Source organism: Dendrobates tinctorius, unplaced genomic scaffold (genome assembly GCF_039654945.1).
Source record: "Dendrobates tinctorius isolate UK_male_01 unplaced genomic scaffold, ASM3965494v1 ptg000173l, whole genome shotgun sequence".
Classification (NCBI taxonomy): Eukaryota; Metazoa; Chordata; class Amphibia; order Anura; family Dendrobatidae; genus Dendrobates; species Dendrobates tinctorius.
In genome coordinates this window covers 9259330-9274095 of record NW_027361840.1, presented here as the reverse complement: position 1 = coordinate 9274095, position 14766 = coordinate 9259330, and the positions used below count along the sequence as shown (strand labels likewise).

General features: G+C 52.4%; 1 protein-coding gene across 3 annotated transcripts in view; it reads right to left on the bottom strand.

The window, feature by feature from the left end:
• The window catches only part of SMARCC1 (SWI/SNF related BAF chromatin remodeling complex subunit C1), a 30022-nt gene extending 24133 nt beyond the window's left edge, over positions 1-5889 (bottom strand). For all 3 annotated transcript variants that reach the window (XM_073551184.1, XM_073551185.1, XM_073551186.1), the window contains exons 1-2: positions 5447-5889; positions 90-209 (exon numbers count right to left, since the gene is read on the bottom strand). In XM_073551184.1, the coding sequence (XP_073407285.1) occupies positions 90-209; positions 5447-5863 (537 nt within the window). In that variant the 5' untranslated portion in view covers positions 5864-5889. The remainder of the gene's footprint in view (positions 1-89; positions 210-5446) is intronic.
• Positions 5890-14766: the final 8877 nt, after the last annotated feature.

The window sequence follows — 14766 nt, the reverse complement described above, 5'->3', positions numbered from 1 at the left end:
ATGGGTCCGCCATGGATTTCTGACACGTGAGGGTCAGGAAGGACTGGGGTCTCCCGCATAGTGTGCCCCCGAAGACACCAGACACTTACAGGCAGTTTGGTGAAGGCCGGGTTGGTAACGTGTCGTCCAAATGCATCTTCCTGAAACTGGAGGAGCTGAGAGACGAGAACGGCCAGCGCTTTATTGGTGGGAGAGTCGGCCTGCACGTACTGGGGTGGAAAACAAAGGGTTAACAACAGCCCACATGAAAGACTACGCAGCCCCTCATCATCCACCTGACTACGCTGCCCAGCACCACCAGCCCCTCATCGACTACGCAGCCCAGCACCACTAGCCCCTCATCGACTACGCAGCCCAGCACCACCAGCCCCTCATCGACTACGCAGCCCAGCACCACCAGCCCCTCATCATCCACCTGACTACGCAGCCCAGCACCACCAGCCCCTCATCGACTACGCATCCCAGCACCACCAGCCCCTCATCACCCACCTGACTACGCATCCCAGCACCACCAGCCCCTCATCATCCACCTGACTACGCATCCCAGCACCACCAGCCCCTCATCATCCACCTGACTACGCATCGTAGCACCAATCCCTCATCATCCACCTGACTACGCATCGCAGCACCACCAGTCCCTCATCATCCACCTGACTACGCATCGCAGCACCACCAGTCCCTCATCATCCACCTGACTACGCATCCCAGCACCACCAGTCCCTCATCATCCACCTGACTACGCATCCCAGCACCACCAGTCCCTCATCATCCACCTGACTACGCATCCCAGCACCACCAGTCCCTCATCATCCACCTGACTACGCATCCCAGCACCACCAGTCCCTCATCATCCACCTGACTACGCATCGCAGCACCACCAGTCCCTCATCATCCACCTGACTACGCATCGCAGCACCACCAGTCCACGCATCGCAGCACCACCAGTCCCTCATCATCCACGTGACTACGCAGCCCAGCACCACCAGCCACTCATCATCCACCTGACTACACAGCCCAGCACCACCAGCCCCTCATCATGGACCAGATCTCTGCTGGCGGTGAGGATGTCCTCATTCTTTGGCATTTACTTCTCTGCTGAGGGTTTGTTACAATTATATTGAGTTTGCTGCTGAGGATCATCCATGGAGGATACAACCGGAATAAGAGAATTGTTTGCAGGTGGGAAAATCCAGAGCAAAAATAAAGGATGGATGAAATCTGAGAATACGAGCTACACGCACCACAACATCTGATAAGCGCTATACAGCGCTCTTACAACGCTCCAGTACGGATATAACCTCCAGACATTACACCATATGTTACGGATATCAGCCCCTCTTATAACGCTTCAGTACTGATATAAAAAAAAGTTATGGCTCTGGGAAGAGGGGGAGTGAAAAACAAAAATGTAAAAACCTCCGGGGCTTAAGGGGTTAACAAATATGGCCACGGGGTCCTTCAGGGAAGGCAGCTTGTGAGCGCCTCCTCCCTGCCTGTCAGATGCTGCTGATGATCTGCAGCGCAGAAGCATTGCAGAGTATCAGATCAGTCATGTGTTACTGTACAGTGAGGTCCCTTCCTGGGACAATGTAAAAAGTAAACCAAAGTTATTAAAATGTGCAAAAATATTTTTGAAAAACCCCCAAATAAAGAACGAAAATATTATTGCAATAAATACATTTATCTAAAAAACAAAAAGTACACAAACTGTCCCACTAGTTAACCCCTTCAGTGGACACCGTAAAAATAAAAACACGAGGAAAAACAATGCTTTACCATCACACCGCCGAACAAAAAGTGCAATAAAACGCGATAAAAAAATGTAACGTGCCCAAAAATGGTACCAATAAAAACGACAACTCGTACCGCAAAAAAATAAGACCTCACATGACTCAGTGGGTCAAAATATGGAAAAATTATAGCTCTCAATATGTGGTGATGCAAAAATAACTTTTTGCAATAAAAGCGTCTTTAAGCGTGTGACAGCCGCCAAACATAAAACCCGCCATAAATCAGATATCGCTGTAATTGCACCGAGCCGAAGAATAAAAAGTCGCCTGATCCCAAACGTTATCCAGAAAGTTCCCAATAAAAGCTTCAACTGAATCCACAAAAAAGCAAGGGGGACCCACTCCGGGCTGACCTGTTAACGGAAATATAGGGGCCTCCACGTTACTGGTAGCACAAAGGCTCTGGAGAAGCCAAATGGCTCCTCGCCCCCCCCCCAAAACAAATTCAGCAAATTCTGCGCTCCCAATTCCAAATGCCCCCCCCCCTTCTGAGCCCCAATGTGTCTAAACAACATTTAGCGCCCACATGTTGGGCATTTCTGTAGCGATGAGAAGCATGAGCTGGTCACTGCCACGCACCGGCCAGGGGTAAGGGTGATGGAAACGATCGTCAGGCACAGGGGTGATGCAGGGCGGCAATGTCTCAGCTTCTGATTCTGCATCTGTGTGATGTCGGCTCTGCTTGTAGCTCAGCTGCTGACGTTTACAGGTGCCGCCTCCAGCAGTGATTGCTCCTGTCTGCTCACATACAGACAGGCATGACCAATCAATCCAGCACGGCTCAGTGGGCCTGGATTTTAACCTGTTCAATACCAGAGTGCCCCACACGCAGGTTGTAGGGCTGCAGAATTGCTGCTGTTGTAGGTGAGGGGGGATTTTTGCTACTTGTAGCGTCTCCTGTTCACCCTCCGAAAGTTCATCAGAAACCTGGAAGACTGAAGGGGGCTTTACACAAAGCGATATCGCTAAAGCATCGCCGATTTGGTGACGCAGCAGCGATATCGCTATGTGTGATACTTCCCTCCGACCGGCTCCCCCGCTGTCTGTCGCTGATCGCATAAGATCGTATTCCTACATCACCGCCCCCCACATCTGGTGTTCGCAATGGGGGGCAGCGCTCCTCCAGCAATACACAACAGATCTGGGTCTCCGCAATTGTGCCCAGAAGGGGCAGAGAACACAGTGACAAAGGGGGTCCGACATCAGGGATTGTCCGCACCGACAGCTGAGCGCACACAGAGGTTCTTAGCTTTTGATTATAAATAAGAAAAGTTCATATTCACTGACAGCAAGAAGCCATGGTGGAAACTGTGCAGAATGGTGGCACAATATCAGAGAGGACTACGGGGCCGGGAATCTGCTGCACGTGATGAGGATCCCCCCAATGTCAGCACCACGGGCGTCGCTGGAGCGCAAGAGACTGCAGGCAACCTGCAACAGAGCGGCACCGGGGGAGCGCAAAGACGAGCGGCAGGCACCGGGGAGCGCAGAGACGAGCGGCAGGCACCTACAGCACCCCTCCCCCCCCAGCTCAGCCCTCCTGTCCCCTCTCTACCGCAGGCACCGGCCTCTGCCCCATTACATGCATCCTCCTCCACCCAGCCTCTTTCTCGCCCATTGCCCAAACCCCCTCATCTCCTCAGACTCTGATTTCTCAGGCCTCCCTTACTCTCTTCCCTCTGAACCCCCTTGCGCTGCCTAGGCCTCCTTATCCCCAAACCTACATCTCCTAGCCTTCTCTGCCCCCCAAACCTCTCCTCTCAGGGCCTCCCTCTCCTCCTCCTCTCGGGGCCCCCACTCCCCGAGCCTCTCTCCTCCTCCTCTCGGGGCCTCCACTCCCCAGGTCTCCCTCTCCTCCTCCCCGGGCCTCCACTCCCCAGGTCTCCCTATAATAATAATAAATTTTATTTTTATAGCGCCGACATATTCCGCAGCACTTTACTCTTCTCCTCCACCACAGGGTCTCCCTCTCCTCCTCCCCGGGTCTCCACTTCCCGGGTCTCCCTCTCCCCCTCCTCCCCGGGTCTCCCTCTCCCCCTCCTCCCCCGGTCTCCCTCTCCCCCTCCTCCCCCGGTCTCCCTCTCCCCCTCCTCCCCCGGTCTCCCTCTCCCCCTCCTCCCCCGGTCTCCCTCTCCCCCTCTCCCCCTCCTCCCCCGGTCTCCCTCTCCCCCTCCTCCCCCGGTCTCCCTCTCCCCTCCTCCCCCTCCTCCCCCGGTCTCCCTCTCCCCCTCCTCCCCCGGTCTCCCTCTCCCCTCCTCCCCCTCCTTCCCCGGTCTCCCTCTCCCCCTCCTCCCCCGGTCTCCCTCTCCCTCTCCTCCTCCTCCTTCCCCGGGTCTCCCTCTCCTCCTCCTTCCCCGGGTCTCCCTCTCCTCCTCCTTCCCCGGGTCTCCCTCTCCTCCTCCTCCTTCCCCGGGTCTCCCTCTCCTCCTCCTTCTCCTTCCCCGGGTCTCCCTCTCCTCCTCCTTCTCCTTCCCCGGGTCTCCCTCTCCTCCTCCTTCCCGGGTCTCCCTCTCCTTCTCCTTCCCCGGGTCTCCCTCTCCTCCTCCTTCTCCTTCCCCGGGTCTCCCTCTCCTCCTCCTTCTCCTTCCCCGGGTCTCCCTCTCCTCCTCCTTCTCCTTCCCCGGGTCTCCCTCTCCTCCTCCTTCTCCTTCCCCGGGTCTCCCTCTCCTCCTCCTTCTCCTTCCCCGGGTCTCCCTCTCCTCCTCCTTCTCCTTCCCCGGGTCTCCCTCTCCTCCTCCTTCTCCTTCCCCGGGTCTCCCTCTCCTCCTCCTTCTCCTTCCCCGGGTCTCCCTCTCCTCCTCCTTCTCCTTCCCCGGGTCTCCCTCTCCTCCTCCTTCTCCTTCCCCGGGTCTCCCTCTCCTCCTCCTTCTCCTTCCCCGGGTCTCCCTCTCCTCCTCCTTCTCCTTCCCCGGGTCTCCCTCTCCTCCTCCTTCTCCTTCCCCGGGTCTCCCTCTCCTCCTCCTTCTCCTTCCCCGGGTCTCCCTCTCCTCCTCCTTCCCCGGGTCTCCCTCTCCTCCTCCTTCCCCGGGTCTCCCTCTCCTCCTCCTCCTCCTTCCCCGGGTCTCCCTCTCCTCCTCCTCCTCCTTCCCCGGGTCTCCCTCTCCCTCTCCTCCTCCTTCCCCGGGTCTCCCTCTCCCTCTCCTCCTCCTTCCCCGGGTCTCCCTCTCCCTCTCCTCCTCCTTCCCCGGGTCTCCCTCTCCCTCTCCTCCTCCTTCCCCGGGTCTCCCTCTCCCTCTCCTCCTCCTTCCCCGGGTCTCCCTCTCCTCCTCCTTCCCCGGGTCTCCCTCTCCTCCTCCTTCCCCGGGTCTCCCTCTCCTCCTCCTTCCCCGGGTCTCCCTCTCCTCCTCCTTCCCCGGGTCTCCCTCTCCTCCTCCTTCCCCGGGTCTCCCTCTCCTCCTCCTTCCCCGGGTCTCCCTCTCCTCCTCCTTCCCCGGGTCTCCCTCTCCTCCTCCTTCCCCGGGTCTCCCTCTCCTCCTCCTTCCCCGGGTCTCCCTCTCCTCCTCCTTCCCCGGGTCTCCCTCTCCTCCTCCTCCTCCGGGTCTCCCTCTCCTCCTCCTCCTCCTCCGGGTCTCCCTCTCCTCCTCCTCCTCCCCGGGTCTCCCTCTCCTCCTCCTCCTCCCCGGGTCTCCCTCTCCTCCTCCCCGGGTCTCCCTCACCTTCTTGTAGTTCTTCCCGATCCACACCCGCACGCCGTCCAGCTGGGACACGGTGTCCGGACTCTCCCAGAACTTGGCGGCCGGGCCTCCGTCCTTCCTCCGGGCCTGGACCAGCGGGGCGGCCATGGAGTCCCCGTCACCGTCGTCGTCCTCCCCCTCACACTCCTCCTCTTCCTCCTCTTCTTCGTCCTCCTCCTCTCCGTCCTCTTCCTCCTCGGGATCCCTCCGGGGCTCCTCCCGGCGGGGCCCGGCCTGCTGGTACTGGCGTGTGGCAGGGCTGCCTTCCTCCCCGGCAGCCGCTCCGCCTCCCCGGCGGCGCCTTCTCCTCTGCCGGGGGCCCGCCAGCCTGCCGTCTCCTCCGCTGCTGCTGCCGTTACAGCCGCCGGGGACGCCGAGCCCGACCTGCCTTTGTTTCATCGCCGCCACACTCGCTGCCTGCCGGGCAATGCTGCTGCGGCCTGTGCAGAGCGGGAGACCCTCCCCCTCCGACTGCCAATCAGGCGGAGGACACGCCTACTCCGCGGAGGCATCCGGCCGCATAGCCTGCCAATCACAAAGCCACGCCTATACTAACTGATATACACGCCTCCTCATTGGAAAAACTCAGCCTAGGACACACCCCCAACCACAACGACCACACCCGCCAGGTGTCCATCAAATTCCAAGCTCCTCCCCTCATAGGTATCATAAAACGTGCTCCACCCACCTAATGCTTCCCCTATTTCTATCAGCTGTCAATCATTGCCGAGGCAGGTCAGTGATTGGTTTGTAGCGCTTTTAATGCACGCCCACTAGGGTGACCACGCCTTTATGAGTCTTGTTTATTCCAAACAGTCCCAGCCCACCAGAGCGCGTCTATTCTCCAGCCACGCCCCTCCTGAACACGTACGGCAACGTCAGCACGCTCGAGCATTCGGGCACAAAGCGACGTTTTTCTGTCAACAAAATAAACTTTATTGACAAGATTGCGTAGTAGGGAAGGAAGCATGCGCAGTGCCAATCTGTAGAAAAGCGCGGGAAGGCGAGTGTAGTATGAGGTGTCACGGTGCAGTAGATTACCTCCAGTGTGAGGTGTCACGGTGCAGTAGATTACCTCCAGTGTGAGGTGTCACGGTGCAGTAGATTACCTCAGTGTGAGGTGTCACGGTGCAGTAGATTACCTCCAGTGTGAGGTGTCACGGTGCAGTAGATTACCTCAGTGTGAGGTGTCACGGTGCAGTAGATTACCTCAGTGTGAGACGTCACGGTGCAGTAGATTACCTCAGTGTGAGACGTCACGGTGCAGTAGATTACCTCCAGTGTGAGGTGTCACGGTGCAGTAGATTACCTCCAGTGTGAGGTGTCACGGTGCAGTAGATTACCTCAGTGTGAGACGTCACGGTGCAGTAGATTACCTCCAGTGTGAGGTGTCACGGTGCAGTAGATTACCTCCAGTGTGAGGTGTCACGGTGCAGTAGATTACCTCAGTGTGAGGTGTCACGGTGCAGTAGATTACCTCAGTGTGAGGTGTCACGGTGCAGTAGATTACCTCCAGTGTGAGGTGTCACGGTGCAGTAGATTACCTCAGTGTGAGGTGTCACGGTGCAGTAGATTACCTCCAGTGTGAGGTGTCACGGTGCAGTAGATTACCTCCAGTGTGAGGTGTCACGGTGCAGTAGATTACCTCCAGTGTGAGGTGTCACGGTGCAGAAGATTACCTCCAGTGTGAGGTGTCACGGTGCAGTAGATTACCTCCAGTGTGAGGCGTCACGGTGCAGCAGATTACCTCGGCGCGAGGCGTCACGGTGCAGCAGATTACCTCGGCGCGAGGCGTCACGGTGCAGCAGATTACCTCGGCGCGAGGCGTCACGGTGCAGCAGATTACCTCGGCGCGAGGCGTCACGGTGCAGCAGATTACCTCGGCGCGAGGCGTCACGGTGCAGCAGATTACCTCGGCGCGAGGCGTCACGGTGCAGCAGATTACCTCGGCGCGAGGCGTCACGGTGCAGCAGATTACCTCGGCGCGAGGCGTCACGGTGCAGCAGATTACCTCGGCGCGAGGCGTCACGGTGCAGCAGATTACCTCGGCGCGAGGCGTCACGGTGCAGCAGATTACCTCGGCGCGAGGCGTCACGGTGCAGCAGATTACCTCGGCGCGAGGCGTCACGGTGCAGCAGATTACCTCGGCGCGAGGCGTCACGGTGCAGCAGATTACCTCGGCGCGAGGCGTCACGGTGCAGCAGATTACCTCGGCGCGAGGCGTCACGGTGCAGCAGATTACCTCGGCGCGAGGCGTCACGGTGCAGCAGATTACCTCGGCGCGAGGCGTCACGGTGCAGCAGATTACCTCGGCGCGAGGCGTCACGGTGCAGCAGATTACCTCGGCGCGAGGCGTCACGGTGCAGCAGATTACCTCGGCGCGAGGCGTCACGGTGCAGCAGATTACCTCGGCGCGAGGCGTCACGGTGCAGCAGATTACCTCGGCGCGAGGCGTCACGGTGCAGCAGATTACCTCGGCGCGAGGCGTCACGGTGCAGCAGATTACCTCGGCGCGAGGCGTCACGGTGCAGCAGATTACCTCGGCGCGAGGCGTCACGGTGCAGCAGATTACCTCGGCGCGAGGCGTCACGGTGCAGCAGATTACCTCGGCGCGAGGCGTCACGGTGCAGCAGATTACCTCGGCGCGAGGCGTCACGGTGCAGCAGATTACCTCGGCGCGAGGCGTCACGGTGCAGCAGATTACCTCGGCGCGAGGCGTCACGGTGCAGCAGATTACCTCGGCGCGAGGCGTCACGGTGCAGCAGATTACCTCGGCGCGAGGCGTCACGGTGCAGCAGATTACCTCGGCGCGAGGCGTCACGGTGCAGCAGATTACCTCGGCGCGAGGCGTCACGGTGCAGCAGATTACCTCGGCGCGAGGCGTCACGGTGCAGCAGATTACCTCGGCGCGAGGCGTCACGGTGCAGCAGATTACCTCGGCGCGAGGCGTCACGGTGCAGCAGATTACCTCGGCGCGAGGCGTCACGGTGCAGCAGATTACCTCGGCGCGAGGCGTCACGGTGCAGCAGATTACCTCGGCGCGAGGCGTCACGGTGCAGCAGATTACCTCGGCGCGAGGCGTCACGGTGCAGCAGATTACCTCAGGTGGCACATGGAGGCTGGTGGCCTTTATTATTTATACTGGTCAAGTGTCTGGTGAAAAATGTATTTTTTAAAATAACAATTCTTCCATGTTTTTTCAGGTTTTCTTTTTAGGCAGTCGTCGGTCAGTAATTTTCTCATGTTAGTGACTCACGTTTCTATGATGGCGCTGTGTGAGGGTCGGTTTTATTGATCTCCCTTGTTTGATCACTTTTTATTTAGATTTTTTTTTATTGCCAAAAAAAAAAAAGCTTTAAATTTTTTATGTAACTTTTTCATTTAATTTTGCTGGTTCTGTATGAGTCATCACCTCTGTACGGCAGCGTATAGCGGGATTATTGTTCTGTGCAGACGGTCCTGATGATGGCTCCCGAGTGCGTTCAGGCTGCACTCCTGTGTGAGTAGGTGATTACCGCCGCGGATGTTACATGCAGCCACTCCGGCCCTGCAGTCTGCATGTAAAGGTGACTGACATTCGTTCTGTCCATAATTCCCTCCATCTTGGCTAAAGCTCCAGTTCCAGCTGCTGAAAAACAGCCCAGAGCTCAATGCTGCCTCCATACCTCACTGCGGGGATGGTGATCTTCGGGTAATGTCCAGTGTTGGCTTTGCACCTTTTGGAATTATGGCCACAAAGTTTTCGTTCAGCCTCATCAGACAAAACACATTTCCTTCTGGCACAAGCGATGTAGGTTCTGATAACACATTGCCGAGCTTACATGATTTTCTTTGCAAGGGTGGTTTCACATTGGCATTTCAGGGCACAGCGACGGCTTGCGCACGGCCGCTGCTAAGCCCCGCCCCCTCAGGTAGCTACGCCTACCGACGCATGACGCGTTTTGCGTCCCCTATCTTTATCACTGGGGATGCAGGCCGTGCGCAGTATGCGTTTGGCAACGCATGCGTCCTTTTGACGGTGCGCCGAGCGCAACCAAATTGCAACAGGTTGCGTTTGGCGCACCGTCAAAAGGATGCATGCGCCGCCAAACGCATACTGCGCACGGCCTGCGTCCCCAGTGATAAAGATAGGGGACGCATGCAGCGTCATGTGCCGGAAGGCGGAGCTACTGGAGGCGGGGCTTAGCAGCGGCCGTTGCTGCACCCTGAAACGCTAATGTGAAACCACCCTTAGATAAGGATCCGTCTTTCCCCCGACCCCACAGGCCCGACATATGAAGAATACAGAACGTTGTTCTCGCATGCAGGACACAATCAGGATGGGTCAGAAATTCCTGCAGCTCCTTTATTACTACTATTGGCTTCTTAGCAGATCCTGGAACAGTTTTCTTGCTTTTTTTCAGCAGTTTTTTGGGGAAGTCCAGTTTTAGGTAATTTCACTACTGTGCCAAATGTAAGGCTCTTCCTCTTAACGTTTTCACAGCGCTCCATGGTAGATCTGATGCCTGGGAAAGGTTTTTGTACCTTCTCCTCACTGACAACTTTCCACAACAAGATCCCTTTGCTGTCTTGTCAGCTGTTTATGGACCAGAAAATGTCAGGACAAATGTCCTAGAACAGCGACACTTTCTATGTGGAGAATCAGAATTGCTATAAATGACAACGAACAAGAACTGACTACTTTGTAAATGTGGCTAATTCTGAGCACAACCACATCCTCCATTATCAGGGGGTGCTCAAACTTATGCAACCACATTATTGTAGTTTCATTTTTCTCCCCCTGCTTTTATTTCACTTTCTCAATGGATTTGTTCAGATTTTGGATGACATTAAAGTTTTCATTATTCTTCTTGGTGGGATTTTTAACATGGCCAAAACCTGGGATTTTAATAGGGTGCTTAGACTTTTATATCCAATGTAGCCTCCTGTCAGTGTCCTGGACCTAGGAGATCAAAGCCTTGAGCCCTGATGAGACTTGTTTTATAGGTTTTGGCTTTACACCATTCATTGTGCAGTAAAATGACCTGGTTATGAGATTCTCCAGCTCAGTACAATCAGAGGTGCCAAACATGTAAAAAAAGAAATAAGACAAATTGGACTGTTATTTTCGGAGACCGGTAACATTTCCATTTTCTGACAATGTATGGCTTGGTTGTTTATTTTTTGCTTGTTGACCTGTGGTTTTTCTTGACACCATTTTTCTGTTGCATCTAATGTTTAGATCGCTTCTTATTGCACTTTTTGATAGTGTTGATGCAACCTAAACAAATAAACTAATATTAAATGTTATACTTCAGTTTTACAGACATAATACCAAATGTTTTATTTTTAGTTAGTAAACAGTCTGAATCTAATGTTCATATACTTTTTTTTTCTTCTTGGATGACATGAACCTGCAGTTGATCACTTTTTCTATTTGCTGAATTACGACACAGGAGTATTCACATAGCAGCCCCTCAACAGCTGTGACAACCTGTTTGTGCCACAGGGGGCCAATGGGCCGTGCGTTCACTTGTATCTATAAGAGTGTAAGCGCTTGTGGTCAAGACTCTTCCTCCTCCTGTATCTATAGAGTGAAAGCTCTTGTGGTCAGGACTCATCCGCCTGTATCTATAGAGTGTAAGCTCCTGTGGTCAGGACTCCTCTTCCTGTAATTGTAGAGCAGGGGTCCTCAAAATACCGTCCGCGGGCCACATGCGGCCCACCAAGGACATTTATCCGGCCCACCGGGTGTTTTTGCCACTGCTGCCTGTCTTGCTTAGCAGCCGACTTGTTCTTCAGGGCCCATGGTCTCAAGGGACCCAGAGCAGCTGTTCCTCCTACCTCTGCTACACCGGTAGTTAAGTTCCGCAGCCACCCCCTGGGCCCGGCCGACATTGAACTTCACTACAGTTCAATGTCGGCGAGCCCTGTAATCGCAGGCGGAACGATGAGGAAAGGTGACAAGTGGCCCTCCGTATGCAGCACTGCACGGCCTGATGACAGAAAACGGAGTCGAGCGGGCGCCTCTTCAGAACAGCGGGGGACACAGGTAAGTACTGGGGACTTATGCTGCCTATTAGGGACATTTACCTGCCTCTTGCGGACCTTATGCTGCCTATTGGGGACTCTCGCACCACACCTGTCTGAGCCGGAGGTAAATGCAGAGTTCCACTAATATGAGCACTGGTGAGGCTGAAATGAGATATGGACTGGCAACTCTGCATTAATGGGCACTGATCAAAATGTATTGATGGGCAGTGCAGTCTGTATGGGCAATTTTTTTTGCTGGTTTTTTTTAGCGCTATATATGTATTTTACTAATAGCAGTTTGGAATCCCTAGGTAACAATGATATCAAGAAAGAGAAAAATTGACTCAGGAGTGTAGGATATTCAAAGAACAATGGACTTATGGTTACTTTTTCATGCAGTACAAGAGCTGTGTGTTTGATAAACTAGAATATAGTGTGTGTTCAAAGAATACAATTTGCGTCGACACTATCAAACTCAACATAAAGATAAATATGATTGGTAGGAAAAGTGAGAAAAGATAAAATATTAAAACTGAAAAATACATTGACAACTCAGCAAAATACTTTTGTGAAGCAGAAGCAGCTAAATATTTGATCACCGTGAGCAAGATTTCAAGTTGCCAATAGCATGCACTGGCAGACCATTCGTGGAGGGAGAATTTGTTAAGGTATGCCTTCTTTCTGTTGCCAAAGAGATGTGTCCAGAGAAGGTCGATTTATTTTGTACAGTGAGTCTTTCAGGACCTACAATTACACAAAGGATTGAAGAAATGGGGGACACTTTGCATCAGCATTTGCAAAACTCCGCAAAAAAAATTTCCTGTTTCCTTGGCACTCAACGAAAGTAACGATATTCGTGATTCTGCACAACTTCTAATTTTTATTCGTGGGACGAATGACTATTTCAAAGTCACAGAATAGCTTGTTGCACTGCAAAGGAACAACTACAGGAGAGGATAGTTATGAGAAACACATTGCTAAGGAGAGTAAAACTAATCCCAAGCTGTTCTTCAATTATATCAATAGTAAAAAGAATCAAAAGTGAAAGTGTAGGCCCATTAAAAAATTGTGAGGAAAGTATGGTTGTAGATGATGAGGAAAAAGCTAATATATTAAACACCTTCTCCACGGTATTCATGGTGGAAAATGAAATGCCAAGAGACAAAGAAAACCAGATATTAAGGGTCACCAATCTAACCCAAGAAGAGGTGCGAAACCGGCTAAATAAGATTAAAATAGATAAATCTCCGGGTCCGGATGGCAAACACCCACGAGAACAATGTAATAGACAAGCCATTATTTCTTATATTTAGAGACTCTATAGCGACAGGGTCTGTTCCACAGGACTGGCGCATAGCAAATGTGGTACCAATATTCAAAAAGGCTCTAAAAGTGACCTGGAAATTATAGGCCAGTAAGTCTAACCTCTATAGTTGGTAAAATATTTGAAGGGTTTCTGAGGGACGTTATTCTGGATTATCTAAATGAGAATAATTGTTTAACGCCATATCACCATGGGTTTATGAGGAATCGCTCCTGTCAAACCAATCTAATCAGTTTTTATGAAGAGGTAAGCTATAGACTGGACCAAGGTGAGTCATTGGATGTGGTAAATCTTGATTTTTCCAAAGTGTTTGATACCGTGCCACACAAGAGGTTGGTACACAATGAGAATGCTGGGTCTGGGGGAAAATGTGTGTAAATGGGTAAGTAACTGGCTGAGTGATAGAAAGCAGAGGGTGGTTATAAATAGTATATTCTCCAACTGGGTCGCTGTGACCAGTGGGGGACCGCAGGGGTCGGTGTTGGGACCTATTCTCTTCAACATATTTATTAACGATCTGGTAGAAGGTTTACACAGTAAAATATCGATATTTGCAGATGATACAAAACTATGTAAAGCAGTCAGTACAAGAGAAGATAGTATTCTGCTACAGATGGATCAGGATAAGTTGGGAACTTGGGCCGAAAGGTGGCAGATGGGGTTTAACAATGATAAATGTAAGGTTATACACATGGGAAGAAGGAATCGATATCACCATTACACACTGAACGGGAAACCACTGGGTAAATCTGACATGGAGAAGGACTTGGGGGATCCTAGTTAATGATAAACTTACCTGGAGCAGCCACAGGCAGCAGCTGCCAAGGCAAACAGGATCATGGAGTGCATTAAAAGAGGTCTGGATACACATGATGAGAGCATTATACTGCCTCTGTACAAATCTCTGGTTAGACCGCACATGGAGTACTGTGTACAGTTTTGGGCACCGGTGCTCAGGAAGGATATAATGGAACTAGAGCGGGTACAAAGGAGGGCAAGAAAATTAATAAAGGGGATGGGGAAACTACAATACTGGGGAAACTAGATGGGGAAACTAGAGTGATTAGCAAAATTAGGATTATTTAGTCTAGATAAAAGACGACTGAGGGGCGATCTAATAACCAAGTATATAAGGGGACAATACAAATATCTCTCCGAGGATCTGTTTATACCAAGGAATGTGACGGTCACAAGGGGGGCATTCTCTGCGTCTGGAGGAGAAAAGGTTTTTCCACCAACATAGAAGAGGATTCTTTACTGTTAGGGCAGTGAGAATCTGGAATTCCCTGCCTGAGGAGGTGGTGATGGCGAACTCAGTCGAAGGGTTCAAGAGAGGCCTGGACGTCTTCCTGGAGCGTAATAATATTGTATCTTACAGTTATTGTTAGGTTCTTTAGAAGGACGTAGATCTGGGGATTTATTCTGACAGAGTTTTATAGGCTGAACTAGATGGACTAACGTCTTTTTTCGGCCTTACTTTTAGCCCACCTCAAAGCCGCGACTTGCCAGCTGTTATGAACATGCACTCAAAATGGAAACCATCTTTGGCAGCACTTATGTCTGTGACCAGACTTTTTCCAGAATGAAACATTTGAAATCTCCAACCAGATCTAGACTAACTGATGCACACTTGCATCACTTGTTACGGACTAGTAGTGACAAATATGGACCGGACATGGACCATCTCATTAGCCAAAAGCAGGCCAATACCAGTAAGTTTGTTGATTTAACTTTACTTGTTCTTCATGTTAAATATTGTATTTGTTCTTGTTTTTTTTTTTTTACTTCAAAATAAGATATGTGCAGTGTGCATAGGAATTTGTTCATCGTTTTTTTTTAAACTATATTCCAGCCCTCCAATGGTCTGAGGGACAGTGAACTGACCCCGTTAGTTTGAGGACCCCTGCTATATATTGTAAGCTCCTGTGGTCAGGAGTCCTCCTCCTGTATCTATAGAGTGTAAGCT